Below are 19,447 nucleotides of genomic sequence, written 5' to 3'. Positions count from 1 at the left end.
CCACACACACACCCACTGATGTTAAAACATTTATTAGCACGCTGTGCTAACCCACTTCAGAGGTTAGGTTAGCAGGCTCTGACTTCTCCATTGTGTCCTGTCAGCGGGTGACGACTAAATCAGTCACGGCAGACATTCAGCCTCTTTGAGTTTTCTCTTGCAGCCATTTTTCATCGGGAGGGAGACCCCAAAAAACAACTGGATAACTGCCCTTAAATTTTGATTTGGGTTTTATTTTAAAAAAACAGGGTAAAATTTTTCCCCAAGGGGGGCCCAAGCCCCTTTTTAAAAAACACCCCTACCTCTGTTTGGGGGTCTCCTGCCCCAGCCCAGTTAAAAACGGGTTTAAACCCCCTTTTAAAAAACCGGACTAAACCCTTCCCTACACCCTGGCCTCGTTAAATCCCGTCCACCTCCCACAACCGAGGGGAAAAGAAACTTTTTAGCTTAGCGAGGACAATCCCTGTTTAGGGTTTTCCCCTTTTTTCCTTTCCTGCTATCTTCTCACCTTTTTTTTCCCCCTCTTTTTTCCCCCCTTTTTTGGCTTTTTTCCCCATTTTCCCTGTCTTTCAAAGCTTTTCATCCTTTTCCTTCCCAACAAAAAACAAAAGGGCCCCTTTTTATTCTGCGGGGGCCCTCACTCACTTTCTTTTCCCTTTTTTGGGCCGGGGGGCCTTTTTCTGTTTTTTTTTTCCCTTTTTTTTTCTGCTGTTTTTTTGGAAATTGCCCTTATGCCTTACTTACTATTCTCTCTCCCCTCTTTTTTTCTCTCCTCTCTTTTTTTTCACTCGGGCTTTTTTGCCCACTCTGGTTTTTTCCCCTCTCACTGTCCCCATCTCTCTCTTCACTTCCTTTATTACTTAAATTCACTCCCTTAATTTTTGTCTCTCTCCTTCCCTTCCTTTAACCCCTCCCTTACCCTTTTCTCAAGCAGTTTGTGACTGTAATGTTACTGAAGAGAACACGGTGTGTCAGCCTGAATCAGACAGATGAGAGCAGAGTAAGAGGCTGAGAGCACCGCATTAATTCCCCCCCCACACACACACACTTCATCTCTGCCTGAGGGGCACACACAATTTTCAAAAAAATGACCGCATGGCAGGCATAAGACAAAACACTGGCGACAAAACACTGGGGCCATGATACATCCCTGATCCATGCTTCAAGAGAGATATAAGACAACAGTTTAAAAAAGAAGCATTTTACTGAAGTATATGATGTAAAATCTAAATAAAATCAATATTAATTGATGGTGAGAAGATTAATCAAGAGAAATAAGATAACCAGGGTTTAGTTTGTAATGTTAAGTAATACTGTTAATGTTTAATTACCACCTTACATTCTTATGCTGTTCATAAACTGCAACACCTTCTGCTGGAGGCTTAAAGTAAAAGTCTTCCTAGCAAAGAAAACTCATTAAGACAATTGTCATGAAGCAACAACAGGAAGTGTGGTAGCTTAGCTTAGATGAGTTGAGGTTGTGTGTTAGTCTTTACAGTTTTTTGGATATGTTTAACACAATGAGGTAAAGACCTGCAGGCACTAATTATGCATGTTGGAAGTTTGATCTGTGCACAATGTGCAATATTAGAGCTGTCCCATTGTAAAAAAAAATCCAGTTGGGAGAAAATTTAAAACAACACATATGTCATTCAAAATTACTTTTATCGTAACCCACGTTATGAAATCCTAAACTAACTGTGAAATTGACGATCAGTTCATCCGCACAGCTTCACTTAAATGATACGTTCACCAGGTTAACCTGGTTCAAGACCACTGAATCAATGCCCACGTCTCAGATTTGTGCAGGGATTTGAAATTAAATAAAATGGCAAGCAATTCAGGTTATCAGGTCACGGACATATGACTTTGGATTTGTGGTTGTGGGTTTGCTACTGGAAGCAGTTTCATTTTTATCTATGGTGTCAAATCCAAAATGGTTTCACACATTACTTCTCAGGTGGTTTGGTGTCATAATCTTTCACTGTAAATTTTATATTTGGCCATTTATGCCAACAATGTTTTGTCTCTTGTCAAAAGCATGGCCATTCATTAACACCAGACCCCTGCGACGCCTCTGTACCTCACTTTAACACAAACACAAGCACAGCAATGGAGAGGCCACCTAATGTAATTCCCAACTGTGAGCTGTCACCCTCCAGTAGACATGTCTGTTTTATACAGTCCACTCCCCCATAAGAGTTCTGTCTTGTCCTTGACAGTGGGAATGAGCGGAAGGCTGCGAACAATCAAGAGTCTTAGGGAGAAAAAAAAGTTTCTGAAAACATTTAATCCTAGAAACAAGTTTTGAGAAAACCAGGACAGCAACTAAACTACAACATAAAGTATATGTGACTGTAAAACCTCAGGTTATAAGGCCATCATCAAGGTTTTCCCATTTTACACTAGCAAGTCCTAAACAGTCCACTACATCAAGGCAGCGGGAAAGGAAGGACAGAAAGGAGAGATTGACATAAAGTTGCTTTTGGATCAATATGTCGACTTTTGGGGTTTTACGATGCAAGACAGCAGTTTTATGTCCTCTTCTTTCACATTCCACTAAGCCCCATGCTTCTGCATCTGCTCTTTGCAAGATTCCACCTCAGGCCAGCAGGGGTGAACACAGCTCTCCAGGCGGGAGACTTGCTTGCACTTTGTGAAAGCATGTGACCAACATGTCTATGCCCCTTGATTAGCCAGGGCCGCAATGCAACCTTATTTAAAAATACACAGTGGAATTCCAGTAGAGCAGTGAAATCTGAGAGCCATGAATTATAAATACAACAGGAGAAAAGCAAGACGCCCACAGACACTCTCAATGTGTGTGACTTGTTGTTTGTGTGCGTGCATGTCTGTTTGCAGCTATCACTAAAGTTACACGTTGCCAATGTCTCTCTACACATACAAAAAAATGAGTAGAGCAGCCAACATAAAACATATATTCCATCCAAAAAGATACAGAGAGTGGGACTGCCAAACATACAAATACACTATCTGCAAACCTGGCACTCCTGTTTTACTGCAGCAACACTCCACAGACAGCAGCAATCTGACACAGTTATGGCATCATCTCTCCCAGCATAAAATGTGTAAAAGCCATTGCCAGCTATAGAATTAAAGTAGCAAATGTGAGAAACAAAAACTTCTCAACTTTGAAAAGTTCAACGCCATAAGGAGATTTTAGCAGTAGAGTAAAACTAACACCTCCCGTTCAAACATGATGGCTGGTAGAAAAGTACAGCTCTTTGCTACAGTTATTGGCTTACTACTTGCTCTGCGATTTGTTAATGTCACATTCTCTTAAATTGTGAAATGTATAGTGGATAGTTTTCAGTCTATTACTATTAGCCTATTTCAGTAGTATTACATCCATTTAGTGATTACCACTAGCCTAAAAAACACTATTTGAAAAAACGTGAGGTGTAAACAAAACATTGGTAAATGTCATACAAATTTTGTTTTTTTACAAATCAAAAGATAATGAAATTGTGGTTTTCACATAACATTTCTGAAACTACCTGTAATGTCACTATATTGCCATTTGACCAATTACTTAATTTAAAAAAAAAAAAGGAAAAAAAAGATTTATTTAGTCCACCCTGGTAGCCCAGATTTTCAGGTAGGATCTAGAAAGATGAATTCACGCCTACAACAGTCATGGATTATTTGTGGTATATATACATATACAGGTATATATATTATATATAATATAGTATATAATATATATATATATATATATATATATATATTATATTGCGTTAGAAGCAAGTAATAATAAGAATGGCTAATGGTCAGACAATGCCAACATTAGCTATATTTCCATCCACACGTTTTTATCTGAATTAAGTTATATCAAATGAAAAATGCCTCATGGAAACTGTAAAATTCGATAGAATTTCATGAATATTGACTCAAACAAAATATTATTATTATTTATTTATCTTGATCAATATACGCCTTATGCGATAAACACTGATGGAAACATTATTTGCCGAATAAATAATGAATTGTGATTAAGTTTTAGGTCATTTTATGGTTGCAACCTTCCAAAAAATAAAGAAGAAGAAGTTTTAGTTAATGTCCGCCCAGTGTTTCCGCTCAGTTTGCACACATGGCGGGTGTCAACAAAAACAGATGTAAGTGGACGAACGAGGAGATGAGAGACTTTTTTAATTTAATTTATCAGGAACTCACAAAGGAAATGGCCATCAAAGGTTACGACAAGCCATGGGACGTCCTCCGGAGTAAATATTAGGCGCTCAAACAGCAATACGTGTCTCAAAAAAGAGTTGTCTCGCAGCGGTGTCGGAGGGACACTAAAAGGCAAGTTGCCTTTGCGTCATCACAGCGATGTGTTAATAGCGTTGTTGTTTTCTTATTATAGCTTGATATGTCGCTATCAGCTGGCACATAAGCACTACAACTTGTGCAATATTGATCATTTGTTGGTAGACAGCGCGATCCATTTTGTCTAGAAAAACGTTGTTAGCAAATGTTTGCTTGAAACATGTTGCGATTTTCAACATGCGAAAATGAATCGAAACACCTTCAAATGTCTAAAATCAATTCAATACACCAATTTGATCGCAAACAGCATGTGACATCATTACGCACAGGTTTTTATTTGCTTTAAAGCTGTTGGATGGAAACACAATATCACCAACTTTGTTCGCATGAGTTTTTTTACCGAACTTCAGATAATTCGATTGACAAGTGGATGGAAACTTTGGCACAAGCTATTGGCACAATACCTACACAAAACTCAAACCTTCTCTAAAGAAAAGACAAAGATAAAGTCCTTTCAAATAAAACATCAAAGTACATTATTTGTAGCTGCCTTCCAAAACGGCACGTACAAGAATTTCTGATCTGACGCCCCTCTTGGTAGGACATCAGTTGTCAGCGCCCTGCAAAATCAATAACTTTACAAAAAAAAGAAAAAATTCTGCTGCTACACTGCTATAGATAAGGTTTGGTTAGGTTTAAAGGTACTCTAGGCAATGTCCCACGTTTTTTAGACTACAGCATTTTTTGTCACATACAGCAAACATCTCCTTACTATCCACTAGCTGACTGTCCCCTGATCACACTGGGGGAAAAATGCAGTCTCTGTAGACAGCTCAGGCTCCACAAATGGCAAAATAAACAAACTGCACAAACCTGCACTACGAAACTTAACAAATGGTCTTCCAGCGTTCCAGCTAATAACTGACAAGAAGGATTTGGAAGTCGGGGTTGGGGGGTTAGTGGAAGGAAGGGGGAGGGGACAGAATGAGGAGGAGGGAGAGGCAAATTAGCCTCCATTTTGTTTGACAAAACTTTGAACGACAACAAAAAGTGACATCACCCAACATCGCTTTGAGCACCTTTAAGCACAAAATTGGCTTGGTTAGGGTCAGGGAAACATTGTGGTTTGGGTTCAAATAACTGTTTTGTGAAGGTTAGGAAACAGTAGTCGTGGTTGGAAGAAACCAACGTTGACTGTTAAATGAAACGGGAAACAAACAGCGGCCTCCCGTGTCAAAATCCAACGCCCAGATCTCCCACCACAGAGGTAGGATATACCAGGGGGGTGCTTTGTGGTTCTATAACAACTTTGCACTACTTTAGTGACTTTTAACGTAAAAAGAAGACAGTCTCACCAAATAATCATCAATCATAAATCTTAAATGATCGTGTCTTCTTGGGTGTTAAAGCGTTTACGGTCAAAAAAATTCCACACGCATAAGCCCCACATCCCCCAGTATAACCATCTCTCTACTTTCCAACCCCTCACCCTTGTATTTAAAGAGCTTAAAACTGATGAATAGTAAAGGCAGGAGCAGTGCAGCGTGGTGAGCAGAGCCCCAGCCTGTGGAAACAGGCCTCAGTGTGGATGACAGGCCTAACGAGCTAAATATAGCCTTCTGGGTTATCTCCTCTGTGGGCGCAGTGAGTCCGTTGTTGCTTCACATTATTTACGTGTCTGTGCATGCACCCTCTCTCTCTTTCCCTCTCATCTCTCTTTCTTTCATTTCACGCCCCCCCACACAAGCACATCATCACTATCTCTCTCTCTTTTGCACTCTGTTTCATACTGTCTTTTCTCACTTGCTCTCTCTCTCTCTCTCTCTCTCTCTCTCTCTCTCTCTCTCCATTTCATCCCTTCACAGCATCTTTTTTCACCCTCCATCCCTCCTCTCTGCAATTCTGTCCCATGGTATCTCTCTTTCTTATATCGTCTCTCTCATTTCTTTTCAGCATTTTTTTCTCACTCACTCTTTGCCTCTGTATCTCTCTCCTGCCTCTATCACCCTATCCTCTTTTATTCTCTTTATCTCTGCCTCTCTTTGTATCCTTCCCTCCCTCAGCAGCTCCCAGTTTTTTTCTGTCACACACTCTCTGAGCCATTTCTTTCTCAAGCTATCTTTCCCCTTTGAGTCTCTCTTTCACTCCCCTCCCTCTCATTTTCTCTCCCTCTTTCCCTCCCTCTCATTTCTGAGCCATGCCTATGAAGTAGCAAAGCACTCTTAGCCATCCACTACACCAGAGTGAGCCCCAGTTTGAATAATATAGCCTGGGTTGCTAACCGTCGGCCATGCCAACCTATACTATATGTGTATGTCATCTGCACCTGCCGCTGCCTGACATCCTGCCATAGGGAACTGTCAAAGCTTAGTGTTGAACTTAAATACAACATCAGAAGATACAACCCAGTCTCACGGCAGTTTGGGAAATGGTCACGTTATTTAATGCAAGGATTCGTGTACATGGACATGTTTATGTCTTTTTTTACCTGGTGGTGAGCACGAATTTTAAACTAATGTATTTCAAAGGGAAGCATCTTTCGTGATCACAGCACAACTACACCGTTGCAGATTGTGTCCCGGCACACGAAAAAAAACGTCTCCATGTACACAAATCAATAGATTACAAATAACGTGACCATTTCCGAACTGCCGTAAAACCGTGTTGGAAGATACTCTTATGCTATTTCACTCCCTCCTTAGTTTACCAATGGCACAGTGGTCACAAAGGCCATGACATTTAATATGCACAACGTTTGGTCAAATGTTATCCATTGCCCCAGTCTAAGAAAAGACAGAGAAGAGAACACCACTCCTATTGTATAAGATCAGGTGGTGAGGATTTGCAATGAAGAAGGTGGATGTTTGTCTGGGCAGTTTGTTTCACACAGTAATTCTGTGAAACCACAGCTAAAATGGGGAGTGCCTGAGATTAGGAAAGTGGGAGTTTTTTGAAAAGGTCTGCAGTTTTCAGAGGCTTTTCTTTGTGTGTGTGTTCTGCACTGTATCATATTTATTTGCAGATGTTTCTTCTTGTATTTTCTACCACTTGGAAAAGCCTAGTGAGGACATTGTTTTTATAAAATGAGGTCAGTTTGACAAGTCCTTTTGATTTTGAAGGACCAGTTCAGAGTCCGTGTTTGGGCAGTTTAGGATCCTAAACAAAACCTTTACAAGTTTCTGACTTTGTAATTACATTGATTTGGTATTATGCAGCACATTATTTTTTAGCAATTGAATTGCGTTTATGTAGGTCTTAGGAAATGCAATAACCATAAAATTGAATAAAAACATGCCTGTATTGGGTTGAGGATGTGACTAGGAGATTATGTTGTAACTTAAGTGTAAATATACAGAATGACTAAAGTAACCTTTAAGGTTACAATTTAAGGCCACATATCAAATTGTCCTTGAGAAAGACACTGCTCTGCGGACGCTATATGTGGCTGTCCACTGCTCCTAATGCTTAGGATTTAAATGCAAAGATTGAATTTACAACATTGTACTGTACTCCATTAATATTCCAAATATGATAATATTCCAAAATTTATATAGGTCATGTATACAGCATATTCTGTTTGGATATTCTGAATTAGGCCTTACTCTGAATGTAGCATTTTCCGATTAAGAAAAAAGGTGGTTGTAGGAATAAAAATAAAAATAAAAGTGTTCGCAGGGTCAAACAAGTCCGCCACAGGTGGAAAACTTCCAAAAATCCTATTTTGTAAACTGCATGTAAATGGGAATATTAGTAGAATATTCATTTTCATTAGCCATGTAAACAGCTTAGTAGGAATGTGGTCTTAAATAAAAACAGGAAATATTTTGTGCATGTAAATGACAGTTATTACAAGAATTAGGATTAGTTAGCGCCTTAGGAATAAAGATCGCAAATAGAAGGTCCTCATAAGAACAGATGAACAAGGGGGGGTGTGTGTGTTTGTGTGTGTGTGTGTGTGTGTGTGTGTGGTGTGTGTGTGTGTTGTGTGTGTGTGTGTGTGTGTGTGTGTGTGTGTGTGTGTGTGTGCGTGCGTGCGTGTGTGTGTGTGCGTGTGTGTGTAGATGAATAAATGTGTGTATGCTGGTTCTCCGGTGTGCTTGTGTGTTTGTTTTATTTGTTTATCTTCTGCCTGTCTGTCTGTCTGTGTGCTTCTATATCCATTTGTCTGTCTGCCAGTTTCCCTGTCTGCTTGCTTTTACTTCTCACACTCCGTCTATTTGTCCATCTATCGGCCTGTCTCTCTCTCTCTCTCTCTCTCTCTCTCTCTCCATCTGTGTGTCTATCTAGCTTACGGCCCTGATCCCGCCTGCTCTCCCAGGTTTATGAAATGCGAGCAGCTTAGCAGATGGTGCATATCGTATTCTGGTCGGCTCTGTGTGGGTTTTGTACGACAGACGAAGGCTTACAATACATGTGAGCCTTTAGTCGCACAGACACATCGACGCAGAGGGAGCTCAGGCTGTTAGCGCGCGAGAGAACACAGAGAGAGGAAGACGAGACACAGACTTAGTCTGAAGGAGGAAAAAAATTGGAAGAGATATGGAAAAGAGAAGTAGTAGGTTTAAGACAGAAGTATGAATGAGCAAGATAAATAGCGTGAAAGAAACACAGAGGAAAAAAAATTTAAGAGTGTATACTACTGCAAATAAAGTAAATAAGGACCACTTATCAAAGATATTATGATTACAAACTTGTTATTAAGACACTGGATGTTGTCCATTCAAAATGATTTAAATATGATAATCTCTCTGTGGGTTTTGAATATGTACATTACGTCTATTGCCTTGGCATTATTTTTTGTTATATAAATATTCTCTTGATCTAAATGAAATGAGAAGTTAATACAGAGGAGTGTCAGAGAGAGAAATGTTTTACTCCTGAATGACATAAACACAAAACAACATCAATCTAGCTAAAGAAAAGCACAGCTACAACTCCCCTGATTGTAATTCCTATACAAGAAGCCATCAGACTCTTTTCAGTCTTCAGAGTTTCTGAGTGGCCCAGTCAGACTAACAAATCACTGAACAGCGTCTGATTGGACTCACCATGATGTAGTGCCTCTGCATCTCAGTCTTCTCACTGGCCAGCTTCTCACACTCCAGCTTCAGGCTGCACAAGGACAAAAAAAAGGACACAGAGGGATTAGATGGCGTATTTGCATCCACTGAAATAAATTATAAATTCCACAAGACTTATTTATTGCAGAGGTCAAACAAAGTTTAAGGCCGTGAAAGATACCAAAAAAATATTCTTAGCCACACCTATTACTGCTAAAAATGGTTGAACAAGATCACCTTCATGGTAGCATCCGCCAGCAAGGTGTGTCTTATTCACCACTACAATTCATCACACCTCCATGTGAGGTCAGTCTGACAGGTCCAAGTGTGTCTAGTTATATATGTGTCACGTGTACATTGGCGAGTTTATGTTAGAGTTCTGCTACTGAGCCCAAAAGACCCTGATAAAGTAGTACCTTTTATGTTGATCTTTTTCCTTTTTGTTGTGTTCCGCTTCTTCTATCAAGCCTAGGTTTGGTTATTTCTAAAGAACTTTCAAATGTGTTTAAAATACATTGCATCAGTCAATAATGGATGAAAAAAGACAACACTTTCCAAATGCAAGCTACTCAGAATCCCCTAGTCATTGTGTGTGTTTGTGGGGGTTGTGTGTGTGTTGTGTGGTGTGTGTGTGTGTGTGTGTGTGTGTGTGGTGTGTTTGGTCTGCGTGCTGCGTGGTGTGTGTGTGTGTGGTGCGTGCATGCATGCATGGTTGACTGAGCTGGATGGTTTATTTCTCTAAGCCAAGGTCACTTCTGGTCAGCCTTATATTAACGTGACCCCCAGTGACCTGCAGCTGTAGATTTCTTTTTTTTTTAAGACCTAAATTGCATTTTGTATTTTGTTTGATATGTTGGAAACTATAATCTCAGTTTTTAATGACTTCAGTTATGCTGTAACAGAGTGTAATGGCAAAAGCAACTAGCATAAATAATGGAAGAATTTGAAGATGAGAAAAATATATTTATTTAATTGTAGTAATATCAACAGAGCAACTGGAAATCTCTGCAACAAAAAACAGTGAACATAAAATGACATCTGAGGTTCACTGATAAAGTGAATGGAAGTTAAAGAAATAATAATGGTTAATAATTGATTTCCTAATTTTTAAGAAATGTATTAATTATATAATAATATAATATGTATTACATAGATTTAGACAAAAATGAACAGTTAAAGAAGTGAGTAAAGCTTTGAGACTATCAGTCTCCAATATTTTGTACATTCAGTGTCAATTAAAGGACAACACTTGCACACTGACATTTTGTCTTCACTGGTTCATACAGTATATTCAAGAATTCAACATCCACTTCCAAAGAACTGAAACACGATGTGTTGTTCGTATAATTATTACATCTAGGGCTGCAACTCACTAATGTACACCTTTGACATTTATGTAACTTTTGAAATTAACTTATAGTTCGTAAATACCATGTGTAAATTTGTGTATATGTCTGTATACTGTACATGCTGTGCTTGGAATGTAATGTTGTGTGTCTACCTGTGATACTGCGCCTGGAGGAACTGGAATTCCTCCTTGATACGGTCCAGGGTTTCCAGGACTGTGAACTTAAAAGACTGGCCGGGTTGTAAGGGGACCTGCACAGGAAAAAGAAGGAGAGAACAAAAGGATGAAAAACAGATATTGGTGTGTGTGTGTGTGTGTGTGTGTGGTGTGTGTGTGTGCGGGTGTGTGTGTGCGTAGGCACATATGGTGTGTGTGTGTGTGTGTGTGTGTGTGTGTGTGTGGTGTGTGTGGTTGTGGCATTTTTGTGTGTGGTCTTGCTAACGAAAAGAGATTGTATGCCTTATGCCAAGTATTTGTGTAGGCCCATGTGTACCTGCATAAACCATACATGTAAGTGTGTGTGCAGGCAAGCGAGTTTGTGTGTGTGTGGTGTTGTGTGTGTGTGTGTGTGTGTGTGTGTGTGTGTGTCTGTGTTCGTGTGTGTGTGTTAGTGTGTCAAGAGAAAAAAACCAAGATGAAAGTGAGAGGGAAGGTCACTTCCCCTTCCCACACATCATAAAGCTGTGTCCTCTCTCTCTCTGTTCTCCTCCTTCTCTAATGACTTCCCTCCACTCCCCTCATCCTTTCTTCCTCTCCTCTCCCTCTCCTCCACATTAGCATCCTCACCACTCTACCAGGTTGCTAATGTATTCCAGCCTACAAAGAGCTGAGAAGGGAGGAAACGTCAAATGAATAACTTATAGGGAATCACTGCACCGTCTCTCACCTGCTAAAAGCTAAAGAAGATCCAACAAAACAAGCACCTCCCTGGGGTCCACCCTCCCAGGTACCACCAACACCAGCCCTCCATGTGTGTAAAGCGCTTTTGACAGCTGTCCTTCTCCTCCATAGTCTTCATGAAGTTTTAGAAGCATGGGCACTCTTTTTTGAGGCTGTAGTTGTTTATGTTTCCGGATGGGCCATAGTTTCTATCCAGGAAAATCTAGAGTAAGCAATAGTGATTGTGAGTTTTGGACATTTGGATGTCTCAATGAAAAACACTTCTCACAATTTGGATTTGGCCTTGCTTTGTAGGACTCCTGCTGATGGCCTGGGTATAATGCAGACTGCCAGGTGTGTCTGCCACTTCTTTTTAGACACTTCTGATCAACTGTGAGTGATCAGCCAAAACAGGAATATTAACATTCACACTATCTCGCTAATATCCCACCTCACTCTAATGCTTCCAGTGTGAAGACAAGGACATCTCATTGGTATTCCACCCTCTGTTTAGACAGTTTTTCACCTACTGAAAATCCTCTGTCCAACCTAATGTTTGGTTTATGTGAGGAGCGGCGCCTTGGTAGAGCATGCAGGAGGAAATGATGGGACATGACGCAAAAAGTTCGATGTGGAAATCACAGTGTTTTGTTCCACGCACATCGAAGATGGTGGATGAGCTGCTCGGCTCGGATTACACCAGGGTCACGTAGCCGGTTTCTAATATGATTGACGATTTTTAGTGTCAGCCCTTACAGACAGAAGTTCCCTTATCTCGTCGTCTCTCATTTTCGTATTTTTAGATGTTTGCATTCTTACGGTTTTGTGCTAATCATATGATAAAAACATCAACACGATCCCTGTGACCTGCTCTATTCACACATGGGCTCAATCGCACATTACATGGACTTTGTTTTAGGGAGTTGGAAAGATAAAGTCCTAAAGTTCTGATTCGGACATTTGCGTTCTCACATACAGCTCCTCCGAGTAATGTCTGGATAAGTTTAGGGTTACAGTTCATGTCCAAAAGGGGGTCAAGATATGTGCACAGTCAAACCATGCACCACAGCTGAGGAACCTGAGGGATCAGCTGAACCCTGATCCCTGTCGTGGGAGGCGAGTGATGCAGTGACAAACCTACACCTATCTTTTTAGCCTGAATAACACATTGATGGAGCAGACAGAGAAACCTGAGCTAATCTAACCCTGTCCCAGGTTTATTGATGTATTGTGGCCCTCAAAATTAAGTTTCCTTTTTAATTATGATTTGGCACTGGCAAACATCAAAGACTCAAAATGCAGCTTTGATATGAGCTCAGGATCAAATTTCTAAAACATGAGAAAGAATATGCTCTGGTTGGAATGGATGCACTCAACTTTACAATTTTATAATACCGCTGATGATATTGTCATTCTTCAAACCAGTATCTAAAGCCACAAAACATATAGAAGTCTTTTTACTTAGTAAGCCGAGCAACCATTGAATCTATCCATCCACCCATTTGTTCATCTGAACACATATCTATCCAGCCATCCATCCATCCAAACTGAGCGGCACAGTGCAGTGGCAACAGTGCACATGGGTGGCTATCGGCCTGCAGCTAAAGCTAAAAGATTGGCGGTTTCAGTGGCGGGGCTTCATTAGTCTAGACAAGCACAATTCAATTAGATTTCAATTAGTCCGCCGGTGGAGGTCAGGGACGCGGTGGGTTCCCCAGTAATTAATCCACGGACCGGGGCTGAGCTGAGCTAAACTGAACTGAGGCAGGCATAGCAGGACATCTAAGGCTGCATGGGCACAATCCACACAAACCATCTTCGTGTGTGTGTGTGGGTGTGTGTGGTGTGTGTGTGTGTGTTTGTTGTGTGTGTGTGTGTGTGTGTGTGTTTGTGTTTTTCAATAGATGAGGATGTGGGGTGTCTGCCAACGATCCCTGCTGCCCTTTGATTCGCACCACCCACTCACTGAGGAGGAGGTGAGGCGGGGATGGGGGGGTGGGGGGGGAGGGTTGATAGTGATCCTTGGCACACGCTGATACGAACACAACACGCCCACGTAACCATGACGCATTGAAAACACATAAACAAACAAACGCACACTAATGCACACGCAGATTCACACTTGAGTAAGGTACACAAAAGCAAACAGAAAACACACAAACCCACGGTGGGAGGAACGGGAAGGATGGAGGGATGGATTGATGGGGGGAAAAGGCGGAAGAGAGAGATAGTTACTCATCTGACAGAGAGAGGTATGGATGGACTGAGGGATGGAGGGAGTGATAGACAAGTCTGACATCTTTACAGAGGAGTAAAAGAATGAGCGGAGAGACAGATGATGAAAGAGTGGCGCGGCTGCTGACAGAGAGATAGCCAGCCATTCATCTGTCTGACACCAATGGGATGAGAAGATGAAGATGAAGAAGAGAGAGATAGAGAGAGAAAGAGAGAGAGAGAAAATGAGAATCATGCCGTCTTCGCAGTAGTCAACACAGCCTTGACGCTCTACCCTGTACACTGTCCATCCGTCTGGGTGAATATGCCCCATCTGCTGCATGAACCATGAACACAGACACATACCAGCGGCTCCCAGATAAGTGTGCGGGCGGGTTACTAGCAGCACTGGGCATCAACAAGCCTAGTCAAGTCAGGATTAAAGAGATGCGAGGACACGTTGGTGTCAACATGGCGTCTTCTGTAGCTGTGCTGATGAGAGAGATTTGTATTCCTTTCATCTGTTAGACAAAAACTCCAAAATGTCTTTCCTTTGATTTGCCAATTGCACCTTTTTGAATGAGTTCCATTGACCCAGGAGCAGTAAAACGTCTTATGAGCAGAAAAGGAAATGAAAAATACAGAAAAGCTCCTCAGGGAAGAGGAGCAATATTTGATGCCTGTGCTGAGCTCTGCCTGTCAGGATGAAGAGACGAGCATGAAAAGCTGGTATCAAATTAGTTCATGCTTATTAGTAATAATAGGAGACTCTGTGTCTCAAGGACACTTAAGCAGGTGAAATAAAAAATGAGCTACTAGTTATCTGAGGGGATAACTGTGCATCCTTCAGTAGTGTTTACAAAATGGAGGCATCATCAAGTAGGGCTGCACAATTAATCCCATTTTAATGACAATCACGATTTTGGCTTCCGACGATCCAGTTTGCGTGATCGAGTGATATTTAAAATGCATCATTCAGTTCATAGAACGCTCCGTATCTAAGTTTTATTTATTTTTTTGCAAAGCCAATCTAGTGTCTCTGTAAACTAATGTTTGATCACGTGCCTCCATGAGCCAATCAGAGTTGTTCCCTGCACCGCGAAGCTTATGGCGTTTTTCCATTACATGGTACCTATTCGGCTCGGCTCGACCACGCGGAGCACTGCCCTCTTTTTTCCAATGCAGATTTAGTAACGCCTCAGCCGTGAGGTGAGCGTGGCTGGTCGTCATAGCGACGCCACAGGAAACTGCAGTGGCCTAACGCGACACACACACACACAGAACGTCGAAGGTGTGTTGTTTTTGATTGTTTTGATTCCTGGCATGTGGCTGTTGTAAGAAGACAAATTTAGTTTCAAAAGAAGCTGGAGGCAGCAACAATAAAAACACTGCTAGCTAAACTAATTAAAAATGGCGAGTTTCTTCAGGACACCCCCGTCTGTCACTGGCAATGATGATGATCCAGTGATTAGTGACGATTCTCTCCGACCAATCAGTAGTCTGCAGGTTACCACGTCACATTTTGGTATCGCTTCAGCTCGCTTGGAACCTCAACTGAGGTGGTACTGAAAAAAGTACTTGTTAGCTAGTACTTTTTTCCATAAAGGAAAACCAAAAAAGGCGAGTAGAGTCAAGGCGAGTCAAGCAGGTCCCATGTAATGGAAAAACACCATTAGTTTCTAGATGAAGACAGTCACAGAGGACAGAGTAACGTGAGGAAAATTCCACAACAGATATTAGTCGGTCATAAGTCGGTCACAAGGTTTACCAGTTTACCAGTAAACTCAACATTTTGTCCCGTCTGTGTTGTTCTTCAGACAACAGCAGTGACCACTGCTAGTTTGTGTCTTTTAGCTCACAGCTTTAGTGGCAGACGGTTGTACGTTCGCTGTTGGAATCCTCTACAGCAGTGATCATCAACTGCGGCCCCGCGGCCGAATGCGGCCCGCCTAGCCGTTCGATCCGCCCGCGACCTGGTTCCAAAATTGTGAGGATCAAAGAGAAAATATGTAGGCCTATCTCACACTATTAAAGCACTAAAAGCAACAACACTGAGTCTCTTCTCAGTAATCACCACCATTTATGACTCTATTTAGGCTACACCCCAAATCAAACTACTCTCTCTTGATCAGTTCAAAGTTCGAGTCATAATGCCACTTGCGTGGGAGTAGGCAGATTCAGTGCGGCGATTTTTCTCTGACGCGCCTCTGACTGCTCAGGATTATGAAATCTTAAAATTTGACTGTTTAGTGTGGTGGTGACGGCGCAGATTGTATTCTTTTGTAACAGCAACAGTTTTTGTTGCAAATCGGGCATACTGGTGAGCATTCCGGAAGGTCGGCATGATAAATGCGTACTTTTCAGTCCAGTCATCATTGAAGGACCTGTTTCCAATATCACACTGTTGCGTTTCATAGCCTTTGAGAGTGCCATTTTACCTCTGTTAAGAGACCCTTTCATGTCACTTCCCTCTGTGTTTGTTTTTCAAGTGCTCTATAAGTAAAATTGACTTAATTGAGTTGAGCAAAATATCTCTCACCCCTGGTGGTTGTCTGTGGTATAGGGATAGGAACCTGACTCATAAAGCCTTCATTTTGTAGTGAAATGGAAAAAGTATTAACAATAAACATCAATCATAATTTTATACCAAAATTTGATTTTTTTATTTGATTTTTATTTAAGGGTCCGGCCCCCAAGGAGACTGTCTGGCAAAATTCTGGCCCTCTGACAAATATAGTTGATGACCCCTGCTCTACAGCAACGCAGACATTTAAGTGGCACCGAAGTGAGGCACCAAAATCTGCGTTGCTATTTGTTCCGGTAGATACAGGACATTTGAAGATGTGGCGTTAACGTGAACAGAAAATTGCGTTGTCTGTTCACGGCAAACGCAAATGTGTGGAAAGCAATCGCACAACAGCTGAAATGGCATGCTCCTTCATAGTATCCTTCAACAAAGGAGGAATGTAGCACAATATGGATGTGAAAGCAGTTATAATTAGCCTATGTGACAATAAAATTTGTTTTGGTTAAAATCAAAAAATAATTGTGATAATCAACCATGATCTCAATATTGGCCATAATGCAGCCCTATCATCAAGTCATGCCGTATTTACACCAGAACTAACTATTTGTTGTTGGAGTGTGTCTGTGTTTATCTGGTCTCTCCTGTATTGTGACAGATGGCAACCCAGACTGTTAGGGGTCCAATAGTGAATCACAAAGGGCCAAAATACAGCCTACCGTCTGTGTTGTCAATGTCATGTGTGTGTATGTGTATGTGAGCGCCATAGCAGCCAGCATAGGGGATCCTGAAACCCAACACTGATCCGGTTAATCTAGGAAGAGGAGGGGGAGGAGGGGGGAAGAAGGGAGGGAAGGGTCACTTGCGCAAACAAACACACACACACATACACCATGTGGGACCACAGTTAATCACAATTTGGTCAAGCTGGCACGGGCAAGCAGAGAATTAGGAAGGATTATCTATAGGGAGGGACGGAGGGAGGGGAGTGGAGGAGGCGGGTGAAGCCCATTGCCCTGTATCACATAACAGGATGGAGGTGGGACCCACTAGCTGTAACCATCATCTGTCTGTTAGTATATTTTGTCTGTCTAACTGTCACAACTCGGATTGTACAACAAGCAGTGATGTTATAACATGCAAACACATTGATATGATAAAATCCTAAAATAATCCCCAAGTTAAATCTAATGTTGTTAAATACAACAGCCTACCTTCATGAAGGTTTTCTGGTGAAACTGCAGCCTTGAAAATGATTATACATTTGGTTGAACATCTCATTCGTGGAATTGTAATGTTACAGTGATAGCTTACTTTGTCCATAGCATTTATTTTTTGAATAAAGATAGGTTGAATAACAAACACCTGTCTGTACAATGTGATGTACAGATAGAGAAAAACATCCTCTAAAATGATTATGAAGTTTAAAAACAACAAAAACTGAACATTATAGCCTTTGTGAAGGGAGGCTTCGTTGCAGGGCTTTTGCATTAGACTGCATTAGTTTAAGCTAAGTGTACCAAATAAACTGGCAATAGAGTGTATAAGCCAATATCTATTTATTCGAATAAGCTAATAGAATTATCAGTTGGGGTCTACTCAAAAACACCCACAATTTTTCTGATATACGTAGATATTAGAAGTTGGAGAGTTTGCCTCGTCGATGCTTGAAACTAACTTGCTCATCCCAAAGTTTTTACAAAAGGTGAAATATGTAACCTTGAGACCTCCAAGTGACGTTTCAACAATCTTACTGTTTGACTTCATGCAGTGACATACACCACTAATTTTCAGTCACACTTTTCCCTTCCCTTTCTGTCTGAATATTAGTCTGTCTGTCTGTCTGTCTGTCTGTCTGTCTTTCTGTCTGTCACAGTCTTCTGTTCAAGCGGCTGCCTGTCTTCCCACCACTGGCAACGGCTGCATGAGAGAGACAGCAACTGTGAAGCAGATGCAGGTCTGGGAGTGATTAGGACAGAAATGATTCTATCTGTCTGCTTGTATTCTCTGTCCATCTGTTTAGCCCCTGGCACACTTTTTACTAATATATGAGTATTCACACGGTATAAGCAGGCATACCAATGCATGGATGCATTCATTCGAACAAAACACCCACAAACAAAATATTTTCTCTTTCTTGTGCCCTCTTTCATGCTGCTCCATCTCATTCCTCCCTCCCTTTACTCTCCTTTTGTTCTTTACTTCTCCTTCTTAGCCCCTTTGTTCTTCCTTTTGCCTGTGTCTCTCAGAGACAAGCAGAGACACATTCAGATAACGCATGAAATAATAATTGGCTGGTGAAATATTTAAGAAAAAGGAACACGAATAGAAGAGAAATACCAAGTGTGGCAGAGGAATGTCAGTGCCCCTTGTGTACATGTCTGTGTGTGCGTGCTTGTGTGTACTGAAGCGAGTAGCAGTGAACATAAGCAACAGCTCATTGGTTTGGACTGTGTGTAGATAAGAGACTGAAGAAGAGCTGCAGGGAATGTAACATACTAACAGTATCATCCATCTCTTTAAGACTCCCTCACAATTCCATCTTTCTGAGAGTTGTGTCTGCATTTCCGCAGACCACTTAAACGTTTTGATTACTTGGAGAAAGCCAGCCAGCTTACCAACAACAGAAGCTCATTTATTGGGTTTTTCCATACACATGCTGGCTTGACTTGACTTGATTTGACTTGGCTCGGCGCGTCGTCCCATCACGGCAAGGATTTTGCATTTCCTTTAACAGGGCTACCCGCTTGAAGGTGTGTCTTCAGTGGCATGGCATGACTTTTCAGGGCTACTGCTCTATAGTCTGTGTATTTCGCTTGGAGGCGGGTAGAGCGCATTTTGGCCCAACTCTCGAGATGGTCTTTATCGGCTCGCTAAAACTAGTTATGGTCACACAAATCAGTGAAGCATTGGTCGACTCTGCACAACCAAAAATTCAGATGGAAAAAATCCAGTAGCTCTCTTGTTGTGCTGAAACCACTAAACATCTTTGCCACTTACTCAGTCCTTAAGTTTGACAGTCAAACCAGCCAGTTAAGGTCAGTCACCCCTGATTTTCACCAGTTGCGGAACGGCTGCAGCCATAACTGACATCTGAAGGACCCACGAGATCTGGCAAATTCACGTATGATCGCG

The 19,447-nt window shown here is 41.4% G+C and overlaps 1 protein-coding gene across 4 annotated transcripts in view; it reads right to left on the bottom strand.

Annotated features, from left to right (window-relative positions):
* The window catches only part of tle2b (TLE family member 2, transcriptional corepressor b), an 84,228-nt gene that overhangs the window by 56,667 nt on the left and 8,114 nt on the right, over positions 1 to 19,447 (bottom strand). For all 4 annotated transcript variants that reach the window (XM_032526930.1, XM_032526932.1, XM_032526931.1 and 1 more), the window contains exons 2-3: positions 10,849 to 10,946; positions 9,336 to 9,399 (exon numbers count right to left, since the gene is read on the bottom strand). In XM_032526930.1, the coding sequence (XP_032382821.1) occupies positions 9,336 to 9,399; positions 10,849 to 10,946 (162 nt within the window). The remainder of the gene's footprint in view (positions 1 to 9,335; positions 9,400 to 10,848; positions 10,947 to 19,447) is intronic.

This window comes from Etheostoma spectabile, chromosome 9 (genome assembly GCF_008692095.1).
Source record: "Etheostoma spectabile isolate EspeVRDwgs_2016 chromosome 9, UIUC_Espe_1.0, whole genome shotgun sequence".
Classification (NCBI taxonomy): Eukaryota; Metazoa; Chordata; class Actinopteri; order Perciformes; family Percidae; genus Etheostoma; species Etheostoma spectabile.
Note: the sequence above shows the minus strand (reverse complement) of the source record. Positions and strands in the feature narration are given on the sequence as shown.